This window comes from Salvelinus namaycush, chromosome 11 (assembly GCF_016432855.1).
Source record: "Salvelinus namaycush isolate Seneca chromosome 11, SaNama_1.0, whole genome shotgun sequence".
Classification (NCBI taxonomy): Eukaryota; Metazoa; Chordata; class Actinopteri; order Salmoniformes; family Salmonidae; genus Salvelinus; species Salvelinus namaycush.
The window spans coordinates 11192249-11214915 of record NC_052317.1 but is presented as its reverse complement, the minus strand read 5'-3'; the positions used below and the strand labels follow the sequence as shown (position 1 = coordinate 11214915).

Genomic DNA, 22667 nt, shown 5'->3' with positions numbered 1-22667 from the left:
TCTAGGCCAACTTCTCCCTGGAACTGTCTCAGCACTAGATACTCACCAGGGGGGAACAGAACACTATTATAAGAGCTGAGCTGGGTCAATTTTCTTTCGATTGGCTGGCGCTTGACGGACTGCTGGGCTGGATTTGACAAGCTTTGATTCTGCTCCTGGGGAGACTGAACCACCAAAGGTGAGCGAGTGTTTTAGGCTTGATGAAAAAGTTTTGTGACGGTCCCCTGACTCGACGCTCGTAAATCCATGTTCCCTTAATGAGCGACTCATTAAAGTTATACTTAATTAATTACCCTGAAACAGACAACAAATGATCAAGAGGGGAGCGGGATGAATCTGAATTAAGTTTAATATGTTTTTCATTACCGAGGGTGGGAGGGAGACTGCCAAACAAGCGTTATTGGATTTGGGCTTCATGATAACCGCAAGTAGTTAATTCATGAAATATTGTCCACAGCGATATGAAAGATAGTAAAGTGTGAAACCCAGGTGCATTATTATGATATTACAATGAATTTGTGGGGCTAAACTAAGGACTCACAAACATCAGTTCCCAAGGCAAGTGCACTAACCACAGTCCCCATAGATGTGACCAACTTTGAAGTGCTTGCACCATGTCTATTGGCTTGTTTGTTACAGTATTATATATTATTGAATCCAATGAAGTATAAGTGTGTGAATGTGATTATCATTCACACAAGCCAAATAAATCGGGCCAAATCAATGGGTGATGTTCCCCTTTAAAATGGCTTCCCAGTATCTGGGTAATTTTCACCCTGTTACAGCTACTTCTAGTAAAACATCCACCCAAATCAATTGTGTTCCTGGATCCTTTCACAGCATTATACGGCTGCGTTGAGACAATGACTTATCAACGACCCAAGCCCAGCTCAGTTAATCCCTACCGTTGTGTCGCTGAGTTGTCATAATGCCTCAGCAAATGTACATTACACCAGGGGCGTTGGAAGACACAATGTTAGTAACTTAATGTATGTCCCTCTTACTGCCCTGGATGCCTCTGCTGATCCCACAGCTATTGTATGCAGTAATCATGTGCCTATGGACCAGAGTTATACTGTTAGCACTGAGGCGGTGTGCCCTAGTAGGAAATCCAATGTGTGCAGCTCACCCTGCACTAACATAAATAACATGAACATGTCTATGTCTAAGCTTCCCAGTAAACCAATGAAAACAATCAAGCATCCCAGAAAAGTGCTAAAAACAGCCCACATTAACATATGTAGCTTAAGAAACAAGGTTCATGAAATCAATCATTTGCTAGTAACAGATGACATTCACGTAGATAAACTCACTTAGATAATACCTTTGATAATACAGTGGTAGCAATAAATGGTTATAACATCTACAGAAAAGACAGAAATGCCAAAGGTGGAGGTGTTGCCGTTTATATTCAGATCCACATTTCTGTTGAGCTTAGAGAGGATCTCATGTTAAATACTGTTGAAGTAATATGGCTACAGGTTCAGCTGCCTCACCTAAAGCCCATTCTGGTGGGAAGCTGCAATAGACCACCAAGTGCTGACAGTCGGTTTCTGGATAACATGTGTGAAATGCTTGATAATGTATGCGATATCAACAGCGAGGTATATTTTCTGGGTGATTTAAATATTGACTGGTTTTCATGAGTCTGCCCACTCAAGAGAAAGCTTACAACTGTAACTAGTGCCTGCAACCTGGTTCAGGTTATCAGTCAACCTACCAAGGTAGTTACAAACAGCACAGGAATGAAATCATCAACATGTATTGATCACAGTTTTACTAATGTTGCAGAAATGTAGCGATCACAATACAGTAGCCATTTCTAGGAAAACCAAAGTTCCAGAGACTGGGCCTAAAATAGGGAATAAGAGGTCTTACAATACATTTTGTAGTGATTCCTATGTTGTTGATGTAAAGAATATTTGTTGGTTCGTGGTGTGTAACGAAGAGCAACCAGACGCTGCACTTGACACATTTATGAAATTGCTTATCCCAGTCACTAACTTAAGAAAAGTCAGCTCCGTCATTCATTGTAGCAAGATTGTGGCAACATTAGCAAACTTTCCAGCAACAAACGCTGACACTAGACATTCAAGTATACAGAGCATTCAGAAAGTATTCAGACCCCTTGACTTTTCCACATTTTGTTACGGTTACAGCCTTATTCTAAAATTGATCAAATCGTTTTTTCCCCTCATCAATCTACACATAATACCCCATTATGACAAAGCGAAAACAGGTTTTTAGACATTTTGGCGTAACCCTGGATTGTAAACTGTCATCGTCAAAACATATTGATACAACATTAGCTAATGGGGAGAAGTCTGTAAAGAATACAGGGCTGCTCTGCCTTCATAACAGCACTATCAACAAGGCAGGTCCATCAGGCCCTAGTATTGACGCACCTGGACTACTGTTCAGTCAGAGTTAGGAAAATTGCAATTGGCTCAGAACAGGGCAGCACGGCGGCTCATGCAAGCCATACATTTGATAATTTTTTTTAGCAGATATAAATACACCTTATGGAACAGCGGGGACTGTGAAGAGACACACACACACACACATACTATATGCACTATACACACACGTACACATGGATTTTGTGTTGTAGATATGTGGTAGTAGAGTAGTGGCCTGAGGGCACACACTTAATGTGTTGTGAAATCTGTTGTGAATGTATTGTAATGTTTTTTTAAATTGTATAACTGTCTTAACTTTGCTGGACCCCAGGAAGAGTAGCTGCTGCCTTGGCTGCAGCTAATGGGGATCCATAATAAACACAAATACTGTGCTTAATTAACTTCTCAACAAACCCAGAGCTACACAGCTCATTGGTTTAACTCAATGCTAACAGCATGTCCCTATGTCTTACAGATCTGTGATAAGGAGTGGCACTACTACGTGATCAACGTGGAGTTCCCTGCCGTGATGCTCTTCGTAGATGGCGTAACCTACGAACCCTACCTGGTGACCGACGATTGGCCCATCCATCCCTCATCAATTGACACCCAGCTGACTGTGGGTGCCTGCTGGCAAGGTCATTATAGACTCCTGTATAGGGTCCGGTGTCCATACCCACTCTTTGTGACTCTGAGGCTGTCCTAAAATGCACAGCGTACCTATAGAATTTCTGTATTTTTTACTGTAAAATAAGGGGAGGGAAGGAACAGGGGGGAGGAGTCACATAATTTTCCTTTGATTTAGACATGTTTCCTCACAGCCCAAGAATAAATAATGTGGTTTTCCGTATCCCAGAAACAACTGCTTATTGGTTTCAGTTGACTCGGACTTTAGGTAGTCACGTAGTATTTTATGTTTCAGAATGCCTTGCCTGTTACCATAGGGATGAGTCAGTTTCCCTTATCCAGTCCAGGACAGTGATTAAACACTCCCAAACTTAAGACTAAGAATGCTTGTAGCAGGAGCACAGACAGAGAGAGAGAGAGAGAGAGAGATACAGAGAGAGAGATACAGAGCGAGAGAGAGAGAGAGAGAGAGAGAGAGAGAGAGAGAGGCTCAAGAGGCTCAAGCTTGGAGACATCAAACAGGAAACACAGGCTGTCAATTCCAGCCGCTTGAAAAGAGGAGACTAATGGTTCCATTTGAATGAAGAAGCACTACTTAACATCGCTTTTATGATCAAAATAATAATTATATAAATGTGTTAGCTGGGGGACAGATGGATACAGCTAAATCGCATGAGCCACACTCGAGGTCCAACGTCAACTGTATTTCGGTGTCATTTTAATTTATTTTCATCCGGCTCCTGGTTGCAGTTCTCTTTTTTTTCTCTTGTCCCTCTCTCTTTCCATGAATCTGTGATTGTGTGAGAAAGCCCTGAAGAAGGGATTAAGCCAGCCTGAATGGAGTACAAGTTCTCTGGCTATTACATCCCAATGAAGCTGCTCTAAGCTTCACTAAGCTGCAACTGATAACTTTGCAGACCATTAGTGAACAGGATTGCCTTTCTCTCATCCCCCCCCCCCCCCCCCCCCCCCCCAACCACCCTGCACGCAATCAACAACGTAATAAAGAGACACAAGGAATGAAAGGCACCAGACCTGACCTTAGCTCGTCCAAAGCAAAACAAGACGTGTGACAGAATATGGTTTGTTTTGTCCATTTTCATGAGGAAACCATTTATTGAGATTCCATAAGAAGAGCACCGTTCAGAGCAGAGTAGACAAGCAGTTTTTCTGTGTAATGTCACTACTGGGGAAGTTTAGGGCAGACCGACTCTGGCTGGCCTCAGGCCTACTGCGATAGGAGCCTCTTAACCATAAACAAAATCCTGAACCTTCTCTAATTTCCTAATACAACTCGTTCAAACAATCCATTTGAACTTAATTGCTATCTTTCTTACTGTAGGTGTAAATATTATGCAGCCAGGTGTGTAAAAATAGCATATGTTAGCACTGAAGCCTAAACGCTAAATGTCTTCTTGTTCAAATTCTCCTCTTTGAGACCGAAATAAGCCTGAAAACACACTCTCTCACTCTGTGCTTCGGTGCCACAACACTTAATTGATAACATCTGTCTGGGAAAATATAAAATAACTAAAAAATCATGCTGGTGCAGGCGGCGGCGAGAACACTTGAGTATGTCAGCAAGAGACACGGCTCGGGGACCGTTAACGACTAGCAAACTGCCAGCACCATCTGCCAGTGAATCAAAGAAGAAAAACACACACTTGCCTCAAAAAGACGACGCTAGTTTTTTTTATTGAAGGCCTAGTGTCCCTCTGCTCTGAGCTCAAATCTACCTCAGATTGGACATTTTATTTTGTTGTTTTGAAAGTCACTTTTAAAAAAGAGTGGGGAGAGCAGATGGAAGCTGATAAACAAAACGGGCTATCATTTCCATAGTCACGCTACTGTCTTTATTTCACAATCCTGTTTCAGTTGGTATTTACTTGATGTTTCGGCCTACTAGTAAGTGATGCGAAAACAAAGGTAACTGTGTTAGCCATTGTGTAAATAGCTTAGTCTTGTTGAAAGGTAAGTTATATAGGTTCATCTCTTTTACTATAGTGTTATTTCTAGCTTCATCTAAGTAAATAAAGTAAAATACTGTAAAATTAAGAATTACCAAAGCATGTTCCTACTATTATAATAGAGGCATGCTCCATATTGCTTTCATTGCACTGTGCTTTCAGAACAGATTAAGGAGAAGACAATCATTGTCCACCACTTGACTGTACAATATTGCACCTTTGAACTGAACAAAAAAACCTTCCTCTTGTCCTCCCTAGGTGGTGAGGTGTCCACCCCGCGGTTCACCCAGTACTTCCGGGGAAGTCTGACAGGTCTGACCATCCGGCCAGGCAAGATAGAGACCCAGAAGGTCATCTCTTGTCTACAGGCCTGTAAGGAAGGACTGGACATCAACTCACTGGAGAGCCTGGGCAAGGATATCAAGGTGACTCACTGGGGCAAACACACGCAGATACACTATACAGTACCAGTCAAAAGTTTGGACACACCTACACATTCAAGGGTTTTTCTTTATTTGAGTATTTTCTACATTGTAGAATAATAGGGAAGATATCAAAACTATGAAATAACACATATGGAATAACCAAAAAAGGGTTAAACAAATCCAAATATATTTTAGATTTTAGATTCTTCAAAGTAGCCACCCTTTGCCTTGATGACAGCTTTGCACACTCTTGGCTCTCTTATAAAGGTGCATTTTTATGGTGAAAATTATCTTCTTCAAACTTCATGCGCTGCTTATGTGTGCCAGTTAGGCTCTACACCGGTTATAAAGCGGATTAATGTGCTTCATTTTAAGAAGTTATTTGGCCACTTTAGTTGTGATACAAAGCTTATCAAAACAAATAGGCCTATGGGCTGGGAAGGATACATGAGGTGTGCAACTATGATTTGAAAAAGTCGTCAAAAAAAGTGGTGTGCGCTGTTTCTTACCTTAATGCTCAAACTGGGCGACATTCACAAGTGGTAATAAATCATTCACAAGTGATAGGCTAATATTGTCACTCATCAAACTATTCTTAATTTACTATTGTCTTTATATATACTCAATAATATATGTGTGGTATTAGTTTTGATTTATAAATTGACCATTATCATGCGACTGTCTCGGAACATGGGCATGCGGGGAAAAAAACATGTAATCTATGCACTTAAATAGCGAATGGAGGATGCTTTTCCCATGGTTCATTTTCATGCCAGCCAGGTAGGCTACACTCCTGTTGAAAGTGAAGCAAAATGTTCATGTTCGGAAAGTTGATGAATAAATATAGTAGGCCTAGCCTATAGAAAGCTGATGGGATCCTCCTGTTTTTATTAGAGGCCATCAAAACTCTGTTTTCTCTGCATTTGCATAGCCAATGTCACGGATCCCTCTGGAACTTTCATTGCGCACACCTGGTCCCTATTCCCACTGATTGTATTTGTATATATGTGCCCTTTGTTCCCCATGGTGCTGTCGATTATTGTTACTATTTCCGTTGGTGCGTGTGAATACCTGTGCTGTGTGTTTTGGGCTTTTGTGCCCTTGTGGATTGCACAGATGATTACGGGTCTCTTCCCGTGTGTTAATCATTGTGCGCGTGTGTTACTTATTCAAGGTACCCCTCGCTCTTTTGTTTGGGTTTCAACCCTGTGTTTTTGTTACGTGTTTGTTTGGTCTTCATCCCCGTGCCTTTACATGGCACGCCGTAATTTGGGCAAAATAAAAAAAACGATTACACATTCCTGCGTCTGTCTCCCGATCCTTCATGCCAATGTGACAGCCTATAGAAATGTTGCACAACATGAGCTCATGGTGTGGCAGAAAAATTATGTATTCACCTTATTTGTTGGATATGTAACAATTATTTACAGAGAGATATTTCTGTCCTGCTAATTCTGAGTTTTATGGCGTCCACTCTAGCTTCCTGGTGATAAAACCTACAGCTGGCGTTCCAGTGACAGGATTCCAGTGACAGGTGGTTGTAACTGGGATAGAGAGGAGTAGAACAATGCCTCATCGTCTCATCTTCCTGGTATCTGGGATACTAAGTAAAACACCATGCTGTGTAGATAACCAAGGTGGCTTATGGGAAGATTAGAAATGACTGACTAAGCAATCTTGGTATCAGCTATATAAACTGTGAATTGTCTGTAAAGGGTAGGCTCTCAGCCTAACAGTCAGAACAAGACTGTTGGGCTGACGGTTTCATTATGGCGATAATTAATCGATATTAAATAAAGATGATTGATTGAAGAAATTACCAAGTCTCTCTCAGTACCGAATTTCCATGACAATGGGCCCTCATGAAGTGTTTGATTAGATTTTCGATTAAATTTGCATTGACGTCAGAGTGATTAGAGGGACAAGAGTGCTGAGTACCAGGCAGTTAGCACGTTCGGTAGGCTACTAACGACAATCAGCAGCATCAGAGCTTGGTTACCGTGACTAAGTGGTCACGTGGAATTTGACTGCCGTCATGACCGCCGGTGTGATAATAATACGGTCACTGTAACAGCCCTAGGAGCAACAACGGCTCAGCCTCGAAGCAGTAGGCCACACAAGCTCACAGAACAGGACCGCCGAGTGCTGAAGTGCATAGCACGTTGCAACATTCACTAAAGAGTTCCAAACTGCCTATGGAAGCAACAACAGGACAATAACTGTTCGTCTGGAGCTTCATGAAATGGGTTTCCATGGCCGAGCAGCTGCACACAAGCCTAAGATCACCATGCGCAATGCCAAGCGTGGGCTGGAGGGGGGTAAAGCTCGGCACCATTGGAATCTGGAGCAGCGGAAACTCGTTCTCTGGAGTGATGAATCACACTTCACCATCTGGCAGTCCAACAGACAAATCTGGGTTTGGCAGATGCCAGGAGAACGCTACCTGTCCGAATGCATATTGCGAAGTGTAAAGTTTGGTGGAGGAGGAATTATGGTCTGGAGCTGTTTTTCATGCTTCGGTCTAGGCCCCTTAGTTCCAGTGAAGCGAAATCTTAACACTACAGCATACAATGACATTCTAGCTGATTCTGTGCTTTCAACTTTGTGGCAACAGTTTGGGGAAGGCCCTTTCCTGTTTCAGCATGACAATGCCCCCGAGCACGAAGCGAGGTCCATACAGAAATGGTTTGTCAAGATCGGTATGGAAGAACTTGACTGGCCTGCACAGAACCATGACCTCAACCCCATCGAACACCTTTGGGATGAATTGGAACTCCGACTGTGAACCAGGCCTAATCGCCCAACATCAGTGCCCGACATGACTAATGCTCTTGTGGCTGAATGGAAGCAAGTCCCCGCAGCAATATTCCAACATCTAGTGGAAAGCCTTCCCGGAACAGTGCAGGCTGTTATAGCAGCAAAGGTGGGACCAACTTCATATTAATGCCCATGATTTTGGATTGAAATGTTCGACGAGCAGGTGTCCACATATTTGGTCACGTATTGTGTGTTTGAAACACTCAGACACTTACCATCTTGTATCAGTTGATTCATGTGTTCTTCTGTGTGTGCAGTTTCACTTTAACCCGGCCCAGTCGGTGCTGGTGATGGAGGGAGAGGACCTGGAGAGTGTCAACACAGCCATGGGCAAGGTCTCCTACATCAACTCACGCCAGTTCCCCACAGCAGGCCTCAGACGGCTACACATCACCACCACCGTACAGTGAGTATGGAATCCAACAATGTGTATGCGGGCGCACGCACGCGCACACACTTAATCTGTCTCACACACACACACACATGTTCACACTCCTCAACCTCTCTCTCTCTCTGTCTCTCTCGGTCTAGGCTACAGAAACATTTATTGCACCCAACCATACATTTAAACCCCTTTGAAATATAGGACCGCAAGGTCACGGAGACACATGCAAGTATCATTTGTGTAAAGGCTCCTTAGAGGAGGAAGGGGAGGACCATCCTCCTCAGTGAATTTCATAAAAAATAAAAATGGTGGAACATTCAAAAAGTTATCATTTTTTAAGGCGGCACAACCAGTAATTGAGTATAAGGGGGCAGTTACTTTTTCACACAGGGGAATTGTTAATTTTGGTAATTAAATAAATTAAATAAGTATACATTTTTTGTGTTCTTTGTAAACTCAGGTTCCCTTTATCTAATATTAGGTTTTGGCTAAAGATCGGATAACATTCAGTATCAAACATATGCAAAATTTGAGAAAATCAGAAAGTGGGCTGTCAGAGCTCTTGCAGCATGAACTGACATGTTGTCCACCCAATTAAAGGACCAGAGAATGAATCTAGTACTGAAAGCATAAGCTACAGCTATCTAGCACTGCAGTGCATAAAATGTGGTGATTAGTTGACAATACAGTAGGTGAATAGATTTGAACTTGAATTTAATTTCTTCAAAAATTAAGGAGAAGCAAGAGAGAGCAAGAGAGAGAGCTAGCTATATATTTTTTTCGCTTTCACTTGAAGGTGCATTATATAAAACATTTCAGTTTGTGACAAAACAAGCAAGTATAGTGTGGAGAATCATTGTACCATCTAAACTGCTGTGAAATATATTTTCCATAACCAAAAATATTGTGTTGTCAACTGTTTGGAGCTGGTGTACAAAACCGAAAGAAAAAGACGCAAAAACGAAACGTAAGAAGGAGAAGCATAGAAATAGCGCACATAGAACAGATCTAACACTACCTAAACTTGCTTTCAATGATAATGACAGATCTATAACACATACTTCTATGTGAGCTTGGTCAGGTCGCCCAAAAAGTTAAATATTGCATCTAGTTTAGCTTACTCAAACACCCGGCTCAAACAGAGAGGGATGCTATGTTAGATAGCTGGCTATGGCTATCCAACACTGGAAATCTTCCAAGTCAAGGTAAGCTTTTGGTTTTATTAATTTATTGCCACTGGGGGCCTGACGGTGTAACTGCTTAACTGCTTGCTGTACATTGTACTGCATGATTGTAGCGTGTTTACTAACGCATTAGTTTTAGTTGCTATGTTGACTATGACGTTAGCTATTATGGTGGCAACGATGTAGGCTGTGTGTAGTTAGCGGTTAGTTAGCAGTTAGCGGTTAGTTAGCGGTTAGTTAGCAGTTAGCGGTTATGGTATGAAGGTTTGGCTTGGAAAGGTTTTTTCACCTGGTCACAGAATAGTGCGTAGATGTGAGAAGAAATTCTACAAAGAGCAAAGAGATCATGCTGTTAGTATATGGCTGCTATGAAAGTGAACTGTGTTTGGGGTGATTAGGGGTGTATTCATTCTGCCGATTCTGTTAAAACGTTTCTTAAAGTAAACTTGAAGCAAACGGAACTAATTGGGGATACACATACATGAATTAGTCCAATAGAAACTATTGTTTGCAACTGTTTTCACTGGACTAATGATTACACCTTAGATCAGCTAGATGCAGGCAAGAGTGTGCAAGGCGGTATTGAATGTGTCACTGTCTGTCACCTTGATGACTCAAATTTCTCTCTCGACCTGTGCACCTACATTGTAAACTTTCATTCACTGGCTAGGTTGGGTATAGGGGAAATTCCAGCATCATGTAGTAGCTTAAAACTATCAATGATTCACACAAACAAAAACATCAGAGGTGAACAAATGCTCTTATCTGTGTGTGTGTGTGTGTGTGTGTGTGTGTGTGTGTGTGTGTGTGTGTGTGTGTGTGTGTGTGTGTGTGTGTGTGTGTGTGTGTGTGTGTGTGTGTGTGTGTGTGTGTGTGTGTGTGTGTGTGTGTGTGTGTGTGTGTGTGTGTGTGTGTAATACGGTCCATGGTGTTTGCGCATTCCGAGGCTCTACTTTTTCTCTGTATGTGTCATCAGGGTCAGTGTGTGTGTACGTCTGGCGTGGCGTCGATATCAGTGTCTTGTGTGTTCCAGACTGTGTGTGTGCCCGTCGAAGCCTGTGCTCTCTCCGTGTCTGATATGCTAATCAGCGTCGCTTCCCTCTCTTTATCTCTCCCCTCGTTAATGGCTGAGAGGACAGCCGGGTTGCCGTGGCGCCCCGGTTGCCTTGGAGCTGTGCTAGCCTGGGCCGACGTGGCAATTGCTGATGATGAGGATATGAATGACGGCCATGAAAGGCAATCTGCTGTGTCAGGGTTCCTCACGTAGAGAGCACTACGAGAAGGAAGGTTGATCATTAGAGGAATATAGTGCTGTTAAGAATGACTGGGTGGGTGACTGGCTGGCTTGTTTTCTTTCTACCTCTCGCTCAATATCCTTCTCTCTCCCGTTACCCTCTCTCTGTGTTTCTCTCCCTCTCCTCTAGTCACCATTTCAAGAACAAAGAATTCGATTGTAATACTTCCTTTTGGTGTGAGGGCGCTTAGTTGAGAAAGGAAAACTTAGCATCATACAGTGTTTTTAACAGCTCATGTGTTTGCGCCATTACCTAATGAGAAAGGTAAAGGAAGAGATGGTATGCTGAGATTGAGCAGTCTTATAGGAGTTAATGAAATGTATTGGTAAAGAAATACAGGCCCAATACAAGAGAGGAAGTGACAGTGGAAGAGAAAGAACAAGGTTGAGCGTGTGATATAATTTTTGTTCCCCTTATTTTACCAGGTAAGTTGACTGAGAACACATTCTCATTTTATGGCAACGACCTGGGGAATAGCTACAGGGGAGACGAAGGGGGGGGGGGGGTGAAGGAGCCAATTGGAAGCTATAGGGGAATGAAATTAACTGCTAAACAAAGGTAGGCCCAAATAAGAGAGAGAATGAGAAAGGATGGAGAGAAAAGGTGAAAAAGGTGTGTGTGTGTGTGTGTGTGTGTGTGTGTGTGTGTGTGTGTGTGTGTGTGTGTGTGTGTGTGTGTGTGTGTGTGTGTGTGTGTGTGTGTGTGTGTGTGTGTGTGTGTGTGTGTGTGTGTGTGTGTGTGTGTGTGTATTCTGTTCACAGTTAAGCAGTATGGGGGGACGGCCAAATCAAATTGGACTTGTGTGGTGGATAGCGGACTCCTGCCACAGGAGCTGTAATAGGTTTAGTCTAACTAACCGCCTCGTATAAAGAGAGATGGCCTGTCCTATTCAGCAGGCACTTTAATGCTCCATACGACAAGAGGCAAAATCACCGACTGCATCCCAAACGACACCTTATTCTCTAGCCTCTTGTCAAAAGTAGTGCACTATGTAGGGAATGTGGTGTAATTTGGGACACAACCCCTTGCTGGTCAGATGGCATTTATTTAGCGAGGGCCTTAGTTTAGTAGGGTGCATGCTACTCCTCACAAACTTTGTTCAGCAGTTAAACTGATGTTGTTCCGGGGTAATTGTTTGTGGAGTTACAGCCATTTGTGCTAATCAAAAGAAACACACACACACGATTGCAGGTGCACACTGTACGCATGCATGCACACACACTTCCCAATGAGTTTGTTTGGTAGTTACATAGATCAGCTAATCACACACGACACACACACACACTTCCTAGCCATACAAATACAGACATCCCATTACAAGCCAGTCTGGTATGTAGTTAAGAAGAACAACGTGTCTTAATACGTGCTTCATTTAGGCCTAGTCTTAATGCAAGGAATTGCCATGGGAAAGCAGCTTAAACAGACCACGAATGTGACAAATGTATTTTCACTAGTAAACCAGAGGCAGCAGACAGTTATCATATAAACAAAAGACCATTCTTAATTACCGCGGGAAAGTAAATGAATTAATAAGTGAGTGAAGAGCACTTTTCACCAACCATTGAAAAGCGTAATTACTCAAGGCGTTAGGTGCCGGCGTTGGCATTAATCCTGAGAGACTTCACTCTGCTCTTCTCAAAGTGTAATGAACCTGGATGATGGCCAGCTTGTTTTACCCAGACTGCCTGGGTGGCAGGACAGCTCCTCGCTCTGGGTAGAAGGTGCCCTGCTCTGGGTAGAAGGTGCCCTTAGGATCTACTGAACAAAAATATAAATGCAACATGCAAGGATTTTAAAGATTTTACTGAGTTAGAGTTCATATAAGGAAATCAGTCGATTGAAATAAATTAATTTGGTCCTAATCTATGGACTTCACATGAAATCCCCATGCAGCCCCACGTACTTGCAAGCCAGACCCACCCACTGGAGAGCCAGGCCCAGCCAATCAGAATCATTTTTCCCCACAAAAGGCCTTTATTACAGACAGAAATACTCCTCAGTTTCATCAGCCGTCCGGTTAACTGGTCTTAGACGATCCCGCAGGTGACGAATCCCGGATGTAGAGGTCCTGGGCTGGCGTGGTTACACGTGTTTTGTGGTTGTGAGGCTGGTTGGACGTACTGCCAAATTCTCTTAAACGACGTTGGAGGCGGCTTATGGTACATTCAATTCTCTGGCAACAGCTCTGATGGACATTCCTGCAGTCGGCATGCTAATTGCACAATTTAAGACACCTGTGGAATTGTGTTGTGTGACAAAACTGCACATTTTAGAGTGGCTTTTATTATCCCCAGCACAAGGTGCACTTGTGTAATGATCATGCTGTTTAATCAGCTTCTTGATATGCCAAACCTATCAGGATTATCTTGAAAAAGGAGAAATGCTCACTAACAGGGATGTAAAAACAATTTTACCCAAAGTTTGAGAGAAATTAGGTTTTTGTGCATATAAAAAATGTCTGTGATCTTTAATTTCAGCTCATGAAACATGGGACCAAGACTTTAAATGTTGCGTTTATATTGTTTGTGCAGTGCATTCGGATAGTATTCAGACCCCTTGACTTTTTCCACATTTTGTTCAATTACAGCCTAATTCTAAAATTGATTAAATTGTTTTTTTTCCTCTTCAATCTACACACAATGACAAAGTAAAACAGGATTTTTGAAATTTTTGCAAACGTATTATTATTTATTTTTTAATAATCACATTTACATAAGTATTCAGACCCTTTACGCTGTACTTTGTTGAAGCACCTTTAGCAGCGATTACAGACTTGAGTCCTCTTGGGTATAACGCTACAAGCTTGGCACAATTGTATTTGGGGAGTTTCTCCCATTCTTCTCTGCAGATCCTCTCAAGCTCTGTCAGGTTGGAAGGGGAGCATCGCTGCACAGCTATTTTCTGGTCTCTCCAGTGTTGTTTGAACGGGTTCAAGTCCGGGCTCTGGCTGGGCCACTCAAGGACATTCAGAGACATGAGACATGTACCGAAGCCACTCCTGCGTTGTCTTGGCTGTGTGTTTAAGATTGTTGTCCTGTTGGAAGGTGAACCTTCACCCCAGTCTGAGCGCTCTGGAGCAGGTTTTCATCAAGGATCTCTCTGTACTTTGCTCCGTTCATCTTTCCCTCGATATTGACTGGTCTCCCAGTCCCTGCTGCTGAAAAACATCCCCACAGCATGATGCTGCCACCACCATGCTTCACTGTATGGATGCTGCCAGATTTCCTCCAGACCTGACGCTTGGCATTCAGGCCAACGAGTAAAATCTTGGTTTCATCACACCAGAGAAACTTGTTTCTCATGGTCTGAGAGTCTGGTTCTCCCATCTCCACAGAGGTTACTCTGGAGCTCTGTCAGAGTGACCATCGGGTTCTTGGTCACCTGCTTGACCAAGGCTCTTCTCCCCCAATTGCTCAGTTTGGCCAGGTGGCCAACTCTAGGAAGAGTCTTGGTGTTAACTAAAATCTCCCATTTAAGAATGATGGATGCCACTGTGTTCTTGGGGACCTTCAATGCTGCAGTCATTTTTTGGTACCCTTCCCCAGATCTGTGCCTCGACACAATCCTGTCTCAGAGCTCTACAGACAAATCTTTCGAACTCATGGCTTGGTTTTTAGCTCTGACATCATTGTCAACTGTGGGACCTTATATAGACAGGTGTGTGCCTTTCCAAATCATGTCCAATCAATTTAATTTACCACAGGTGGACTCCAATCAAGTTGTATAAACATCTCAAGGATGATCAATGGAAACAGGATGCACCTGAGCTAAATGTTGAGTCTCATGGCAAAGGGTCTGAATAGAACTAGTAGATTGAAAGTTATTTTACTACATTCACTGAATTAAAAAAGTAATAACTCCTTAAATTTTCTTTGTTTGGGGTTACGCTTCATGTCAACCGTGGGCTTAGAAGGTGTTAAATTGTGTTGATGAGAAAATGTGATAATTAGTGTGTGTTTACATTATATTAGGCCATTTATAGGATAAACAGAGAGAGTGTGCCTCCGTGGGTGGGTGCCACTCCAAGCGTGCCTACCATTGTGTACGTGTGCGTGTGTGTTATTGGAAATGGCCAACTTGGGGCCATCTGTCTGAAAATAGCATCACTCCCCCAAAGAATCTGAAAAGCTGCAGCGTTCTATGCCAACAGAGACAACTTGCGATCACAATTGGACAAACATTGGAAGTCCACTTTCACAGTTGCCTCCGTCACAATCTGTCCCTACATTATGTGTCTCTCATCTCTGAAATGAAAATGAAAAGTGCCCAGTCATTCATTGCTAGGACCAGAAAGAGTATGTAGTCAGTAATTAATAGTGACACACAATGCAATTTATGCCATTTTCAATTCCAATATGATTAGTATCAGATGGCAGTGATGTTCCCCTAGTCTTTCTTACCCGGTTACTCCTTATCTGTAGGCCAATTATTTACAAAAACTGCCCTGGCCAGAACAATTATGACCTGAGGAAAAGAAAGTGCTCTTTCTACATTATCTGCGTTCTCTGTCGATCTCCATGTTCTTCTCCTTATCCCTTCTTCTCCACCCTCCCTCTCTCCTGTTGTTTTTGGGTGCTCAGGTGTTTCGGGGAGGACATATGCATCTCCATCCCAGACATAAAGGCAGTAGTAATAGTCCTGCCACCCAGCGAGCCACGGATCACCATCGCTGGTTCAGATCGACTCGTCAAGCCTTCCGCCGACCTGCGTGGAGCCACGGGCGTGGCACCGTTCAAGGAGCTGCGCATCACCAGCACTGTAACCAAGAGTGACGGTGTGCCGTTCAGCGCAGGTGGGTGGGGTGGTTACCATGGATACGTGTTGATATAGCGCGGCGTTGAAAAACTGTGTGTGTGAGCATTCATGTCTGTGTGTGTGTGTGTGTGTGTGTAGGTACAGTCCACAGGCCTGGTGTTCTGGAGGTTATGCACAACCTGGATTACTGTGATGTCCTGGTGATCGGAGAGGAGCTCAATCCAGAGCATGAGAGTCTGGAGATTCACCACAGCTCCCTAATAGGGAAACACCTGGACGCCACAAACTCCACCTCAGGCATCTCCATATATGGTATGCACTTCAATTTATGAAGCATTATTCATATCACACTTTTCATACCTGAACATAAATTCCTTATCGTGTGTCACCTGCTTGGTAATGGTACGAGAAGCTCTTGAAGTTATTAGAGCTGGGCCCGGCGTTGAGCCCTGAGGGACACCATCTATATATGGCTGGGAACACCAGGGACACCTTTGGTAATAATGCATTTTCCCCAGGTGTGGACTCCATGGCCCACTATGAGGAGGCCCTCAGGCAGGTGCGCTATAGGAACTGGCGCCCGGAGACCCTGACTAACAGGAGGTTCAGGCTCACCTGCTCCGAGCTCAACGGCCGCTACACCAGCAACGAGTTCAATCTGGAGGTCAGGAAAGAAGCTTTATCCATCTTTCCTTTTCTATTTCACCCCTTTCCCACTCACACTCTCTATTATCCCATCTCCACCACTGCCACTCCTCTTCCTGCCTCTTTCTACACCCCCCTCTCTCTGTTTCTCTCACCCTTCACCACTCAGTCTCTTCTCATTTCTGCACCTTCACTCATCATCCAGACCCATTTACCCTTTATCTCATCGATCTATCTTTCTCTACATCATTGCCATCTCTATAATGACTGATATATGTACTTTGTTCCGCCCTCAGATTAGTGTCCTCCACAATTCAGCACCAGTAGAGCATGTCAATCACATGGCTGTCCAATCCCAGTACATGCGGCCTGTGCATCATCCACTGATTGTGCACACTCTCAATTCCCACATCTCAGGTAAGGCAACCAGAAGTGTTCACCCACATAGACACACAAATGTACACACGCACCCACACACACGGTGAGCACATGTCCCTGCTACTATCAGAGGCTTGAGAGTGTGTTTTGTTGAACTGGAGAGGGATCCAGATTAGGCTAAGCCAGGGATCCTTTCTTGAGCGGATGGTCAGGGGGCCGGAACATAATTATAAATCATTTTTAGGCTGCAAATTGACTGCAAGAAGCCCAAACAGATGCATGGGAATACTTTGGAACAGATTTCTAAAAGTAAAAGAACTGGGTGGGGGCAAATCAAATCACTCATGGGTCTAATTTGGCCTGCGGCCCGCCAGTTGGGGAACCCCGGGCTACGCCTTCAGATCACACACACACACACACACACACACACACACACACACACACACACACACACACACACACACACACACACACACACACACACACACACACACACACACACACACACACACACAGGACTGAGTGATCTCCCAAAGGTAGGGAGGACACAGCACATTTCTTGTAATTCAGGTGAATTTAAACATTTCTCCCCCACAGGCACCCCTCCAGCTGCCACGGTGGTGATAGTGATCTGTATCGCCGCCCTGGTGGTCATAGTGGTGCTGGGAATCTACAGGCTCCACAGTACCCACCAGGACGGCTCCAAGAGGGAGGAGGACGGGGCCAAGGACCCAAAGACGGACTGGGACGACTCCACCCTCACCATCACAGTCAACCCTATGGAGGTGAGAGAACATTATACAAAGAATGTCCCAAAGAAGGCACTGCAAACTATATCAACTCGATGGCACTTGAAATGATTGAATATGTCTAGGTGTAGTTGAATGGCTAGGAGTTGATTTGTGGTTGAGGTTTTATTACATGCATTACATTGACTCTGTTTGGGTATTAGATTTAGGTTTTGGGTTTTGTAGCAAGGCCAGACATCACCTACAGGGATCTTTTCTGATCAATAGCTTTGAAGTGTCTTCTACAGTAATTCAGTGTTTCATTTTATCCTGTCCTGCACATCGGAGGGCCTCAGGCGGTGGAGGAGGTGGTAAGAGACGAAGAGGAAGATGATGATGAAGAAGAAGAGGACGATGAGCAGGCAGGCGACATGAGTGCAGAGTCAGGCGACAGTGATGAAACAGAGGAGGAAGAGGAGGAGGATGAGAGGGAAGTGAAGGAGGGAAAGCAGAAGAGCAAGCTGGAGTGGGATAGCTCCTCGATAACGTATTGATCTGTCACACATGAACACACACCTACATATTATACAGAATCTGCAGTCACAATCATTTGTGAAAACGGCACATTTTTTTATGAAATGTTGCTCTCTTCTGGTCAAACTAAGGCATTACAACCAAAAAGGTTGACTAGCCATAAGCAATTGTCCACTTCGCTTGACAGTGGAGCTGATTTCTCCCATTTTGGTGTAACTACTCAATCCTATTTAAGACTGCCATTGACAACACAATAGGGCCAATTGAAAATTTGCACGAGCACATTTCCACCTTATATCCAATGGCTTGTTCATCTGTGTTGAATTATTTCTGGGTTTGGACACAAAAGATTGGACACCACATTTTCCCCGTTATCTATCTCAATTGCTCAGTTACTAATACAAAAAGATCTTGGAAAATTGTTCATTGTAAATTGTATGTCCGCTCTTTAGCATTAATACAACTTGCTGAATTTTTTTGCAATTTAATACTGTAGTTTAAAGTATTTTTTTTGCATTAGATTATGAGATTATATTTTATTCATTTTAAATCTTGGAAATGTTTATTTTACGTCTTCTGAAAGACAGACTAACAAATTGTCATTAACAGAGGTATAAGAGAGGATGTATTTACAAAACAAATTTTGAACATTTTGATAGATTCTCCTTTTTTTCTGTCTGCCTGGGTCTTTTTCTTGAACATATGAAAAAGAGAGAAAAGTTCCTGTATGTTTTTATAAATCCCTCGTGACGTGTATATAGCAGGTAGCATAGCTGAACTATAATTCACCTTGTCTCCCACCTACCTTTCCTCAAACTGTATGTCCAAATTTGCTTGCATCAGGGTCATTTTGAGTAGTCAAGTTGCCCCTGACCACATATTTAGAATCAAATGACCTTCCATCAATCCTAACTTTAAACATTTGGAGGGAAAATGGACAACTGACCCTAGATTAGTGCTTGAGGGTGACTTTAGCGCTCATGGTCATTTCTATCTCTGTGTTTGCTGTTGACTTGTGTCCCTGCGTGTGTCCACCTACTTCTGAGGCTGAGATGAGGGTATGAGAGTAGACACTTAAAGGGATAGTTCACCCAATAATCACACTTTCATACATGAAAAATGATCTCAAATCCATGCCATATGTTGTTTAAATCACGTAATATGCACATGTAAGCGTCTGACAAACAAATGTTGGGGTAAACTCCCTTTAGTCACCACCAGAGGGGAACATCAGTCAAAATGTCTATTATTGGCTTGACAGGTTAGCATTTTCAGCCTGGGCACAGAGACAACTTGTCACATTGGGTGCGTTCGAGCGGATCACTTTTGTCAAGTCGGTGCGTTGGTCACCGCCTTTCAAAGTGTGTTGCATTATGAGAATAAAAATTGTCTGACTTGCGCCTACACTTCGCCTGCATTAACTTTACAAAGATCATGTGATCAAAAGGTAATGAAGTTTAGACTGCAGTCGCCTGCAAGTTTCTGCAGTTGCTCTTCATCAACTTCCTCCTGCAGCCGTCGCCTGCATTGTGGGAGGCTCTATTGTCAACCAATCATTAGGTTGTTTTTGTTTAACCCACGAGAAAGTCACTCAAACAAGATATATACAAATGAGTGCGATATTTTAGGCTCTCATTCACTAATTGATTGTAGCCTACAATGTACACACATATGATTTCAGTTTGATTGATATGGGGGTTGGAGATGTTTATTTTGACATTATGAAGAAAAACTTTTATTAACAATGGCAACACTGTCATGTTAATCTGAGCTTTGCTGTTTGAAAACTACATTAGTGTCCGACTTTCGGCTGTCGCAGTTTCTCCTCCCACGACTTCAGTCCTCGACTTTAGTCTACAGTCGGTTGCTTTAGCCTTACCACTCAAACACACCCATTCTCTTTGGTCACATCTCAATGGGTTAAAGTGGCTTCCTCTCCTTGTTTTCTTTCCTTCACCTGCCATCAAAAACACAGGTAAGGTGAAAGCAAACTGGTGGGTGCCATTGCCTACCAGAATTCTGCTTCTATGACAGGCCACCTCTGTCAGAAATCCCACTGTAAAAAAACTGAAACTATTGATCCTCTCGCTCCTTTTCTGGTCGCCTATAACATGTCTGCTCTAGCTGAATCTAGCCAACTCCTTGTTTCTGACCCCTTGTATTTCCCAGAATGCCACTCTAAACACTGCATCCGTTACATGTTTATGTCTGTAGCAGTGGTTAGAACTCTTCCCCCTGTCAGCCTTAATGCCTGTGGTTGTAATGTTATCATTGTGAGACGCGTCTACCATTGCCTTGTTTCACCCCATCTTTATACCATGGGAGAATCTCAATTGCACACTCCTCACATCCTCTGTCCTCGCCTCCTTCTTAAAACCCATTGGATGAGAAAGCCAGAGGTCCTGCCCCTCTGACCTTCTCCTCCAATGGGTTTTGAGGAGGTGGCTAGCGAGAACGTGAGAAGTAGGCAATTGAAATACTCACCATGTGTGTCATAGAGGAGTACAAATAAACTGTTTTGCATATAAACCCTTTAAAAACAGTTATTTTATATATGATTATTTTTGTTTTGTTTTGTAAATGTTTGGGGTTTCTTTCTCTTTGGTGGTAATGGCAGCACTTTCTGTACATTGACCAATAAAGACTTGTTTTAGAATCTACGGCAAGTGTCTCTTCTCTTTATGTGTGTGAGGACAAGAATGTGTGATGTCCCTCTGACCACAGACTTTCCTGAAGCAATCAGGATGGAGAGCACCACAGATCTCCTCAGAGGGAGCTTCAATAGATTTATTTTTTCTTTCCCCTAATTGTCATCTGACCCTTTTTGTTGAAGAACTGTATAGGGAATTTGATAGGCTACATTTTACATTAGGTGTGAGTAAATTGAGAGTGAGTGACTGTGAATACAAATAAAAACAAGTACAATAGGCCTAAAAGCAAGATAACTATTGTTTAGTATGTGGGTCCATAACTGTACTTGATGGGCCACCTAAAATAATTGGCAGCGCTGGCAAAACACATTTTATGAGGATAGGATTCATTCATCTTTGAACAACAATTATAGAACGCTTTGAGAGTGGATATTAGGTCTACTTCTTCCTGCATGAGTCCATAAAATTTCCTTGCAAAGGTCAACGTTCTCCATCACCAATATGACTCCGCCAAAGCCCCGTTTATACCTCATTCTAACATGAGTATTTTGTCGTGATCCGGGTCCACATTCTGATTGTGCCCACATTTTTAGACAGGTGTAGACGATTGAAAGACGCATTTTGATCAGATCTTCCTGACCACCCCTGGAGGTAGTCAGAGACCCATGGTATCTGGATATCAAGCAAGTGTAAACAGATCTGGATGGTCAAACCATTTCAATCATAATTATATCAGTCTCTAAAATCATTGACGGGTAACACAATTGACTTGTGGCATCAATAATAGTCTTAAAATAAATAAATATGATTTTAAAAGAATATCTTTTAAATAATCTGCATACAGGGAGGCATCAGAACATCTGCTTACAATGTGAACACAGTGTACAGATAAAGATGCATTTTTCTATCATGTCTAGATGCAATGGCTACAATGCGGGCACAATCAGAATGTGGATAAGATCCGTACAAAGGGTGCATGTTAGCACCAGGTATAAATGACGCTCGTGACAGTGTTTTTTTTACGTCACTAGTGTAACAGTTTAACTTTATGTCGTTCCCTCGCCCTGACCCGGGCGCAAACCAGGGACCCTCTGCACACATCATCAACAACAGTCACCCACGAAGCGTCGTTACCCATCACTCCACGGCCCTTGCAGAGCAAGGGGAACCACTACTTCAAGGTCTCAGAGCAAGTGGCGTCACCGATTGAAAGGCCATTAGCGCGCACCACCGCTAACTAGCTAGCCATTTCACATCCGTTACACTCACCTCCCTTTCGACCTCCTCCTTTTTCCGCAGCAATCAGTGATCCGGGTCAAGAGCATCAATGTAACAGTATAACTTTAGTCCGTCCCCTCGCCCAGGGCGCGAACCAGGGACCCTCTGCACACATCAACAACAGTCACCCACGAAGCATCGTTACCCATCGCTCCACAAAAGCCGCGGCTCTTGCAGAGCAAGGGGAACCACTACTTCAAGGTCTCAGAGCAAGTGGCGTCACCGATTGAAAGGCCATTAGCGCGCACCACCGCTAACTAGCTAGCCATTTCACATCCGTTACACTAGCCCCGTTTATACCTGGTTCTAACATGCTTCTGTTGTCCTGCTCTTGTCCACATTTTGATTGTTCCCACATTTGTCGACAGGTGTAGACAGTCGAAAGGCGCATTGTGATGGGCGGCAGGTAGCCTAGCGGTTAAGAGCGTTGGGCCAGTAACTCCGTTGCATTATTGATATAAATGATAATGGGATTGGGGAGAGAAAAAAACATGGGATATTTATATATGGGCACCATTCTGCATGGAGAGCTCCCAGCTCTGTTTTGTAAGCCGTGCACTCATGATACACTCTTCTCTATTCAGTTGTGGGGGTTGGAC

General features: G+C 43.3%; 1 protein-coding gene across 1 annotated transcript in view; it reads left to right on the top strand.

The window, feature by feature from the left end:
• Positions 1 to 20799, top strand: part of LOC120056279 (calsyntenin-2-like) — a 183892-nt gene extending 163093 nt beyond the window's left edge. Inside the window, exons 9-17 of the mRNA XM_039004526.1 lie at positions 2875 to 3037; positions 5252 to 5418; positions 8493 to 8641; positions 15680 to 15891; positions 15993 to 16166; positions 16373 to 16518; positions 16796 to 16916; positions 17475 to 17662; positions 17962 to 20799. Of these exons, the coding sequence (XP_038860454.1) occupies positions 2875 to 3037; positions 5252 to 5418; positions 8493 to 8641; positions 15680 to 15891; positions 15993 to 16166; positions 16373 to 16518; positions 16796 to 16916; positions 17475 to 17662; positions 17962 to 18159 (1518 nt within the window). The 3' untranslated portion in view covers positions 18160 to 20799. The remainder of the gene's footprint in view (positions 1 to 2874; positions 3038 to 5251; positions 5419 to 8492; positions 8642 to 15679; positions 15892 to 15992; positions 16167 to 16372; positions 16519 to 16795; positions 16917 to 17474; positions 17663 to 17961) is intronic.
• The last annotated feature ends 1868 nt before the right edge of the window (positions 20800 to 22667 follow it).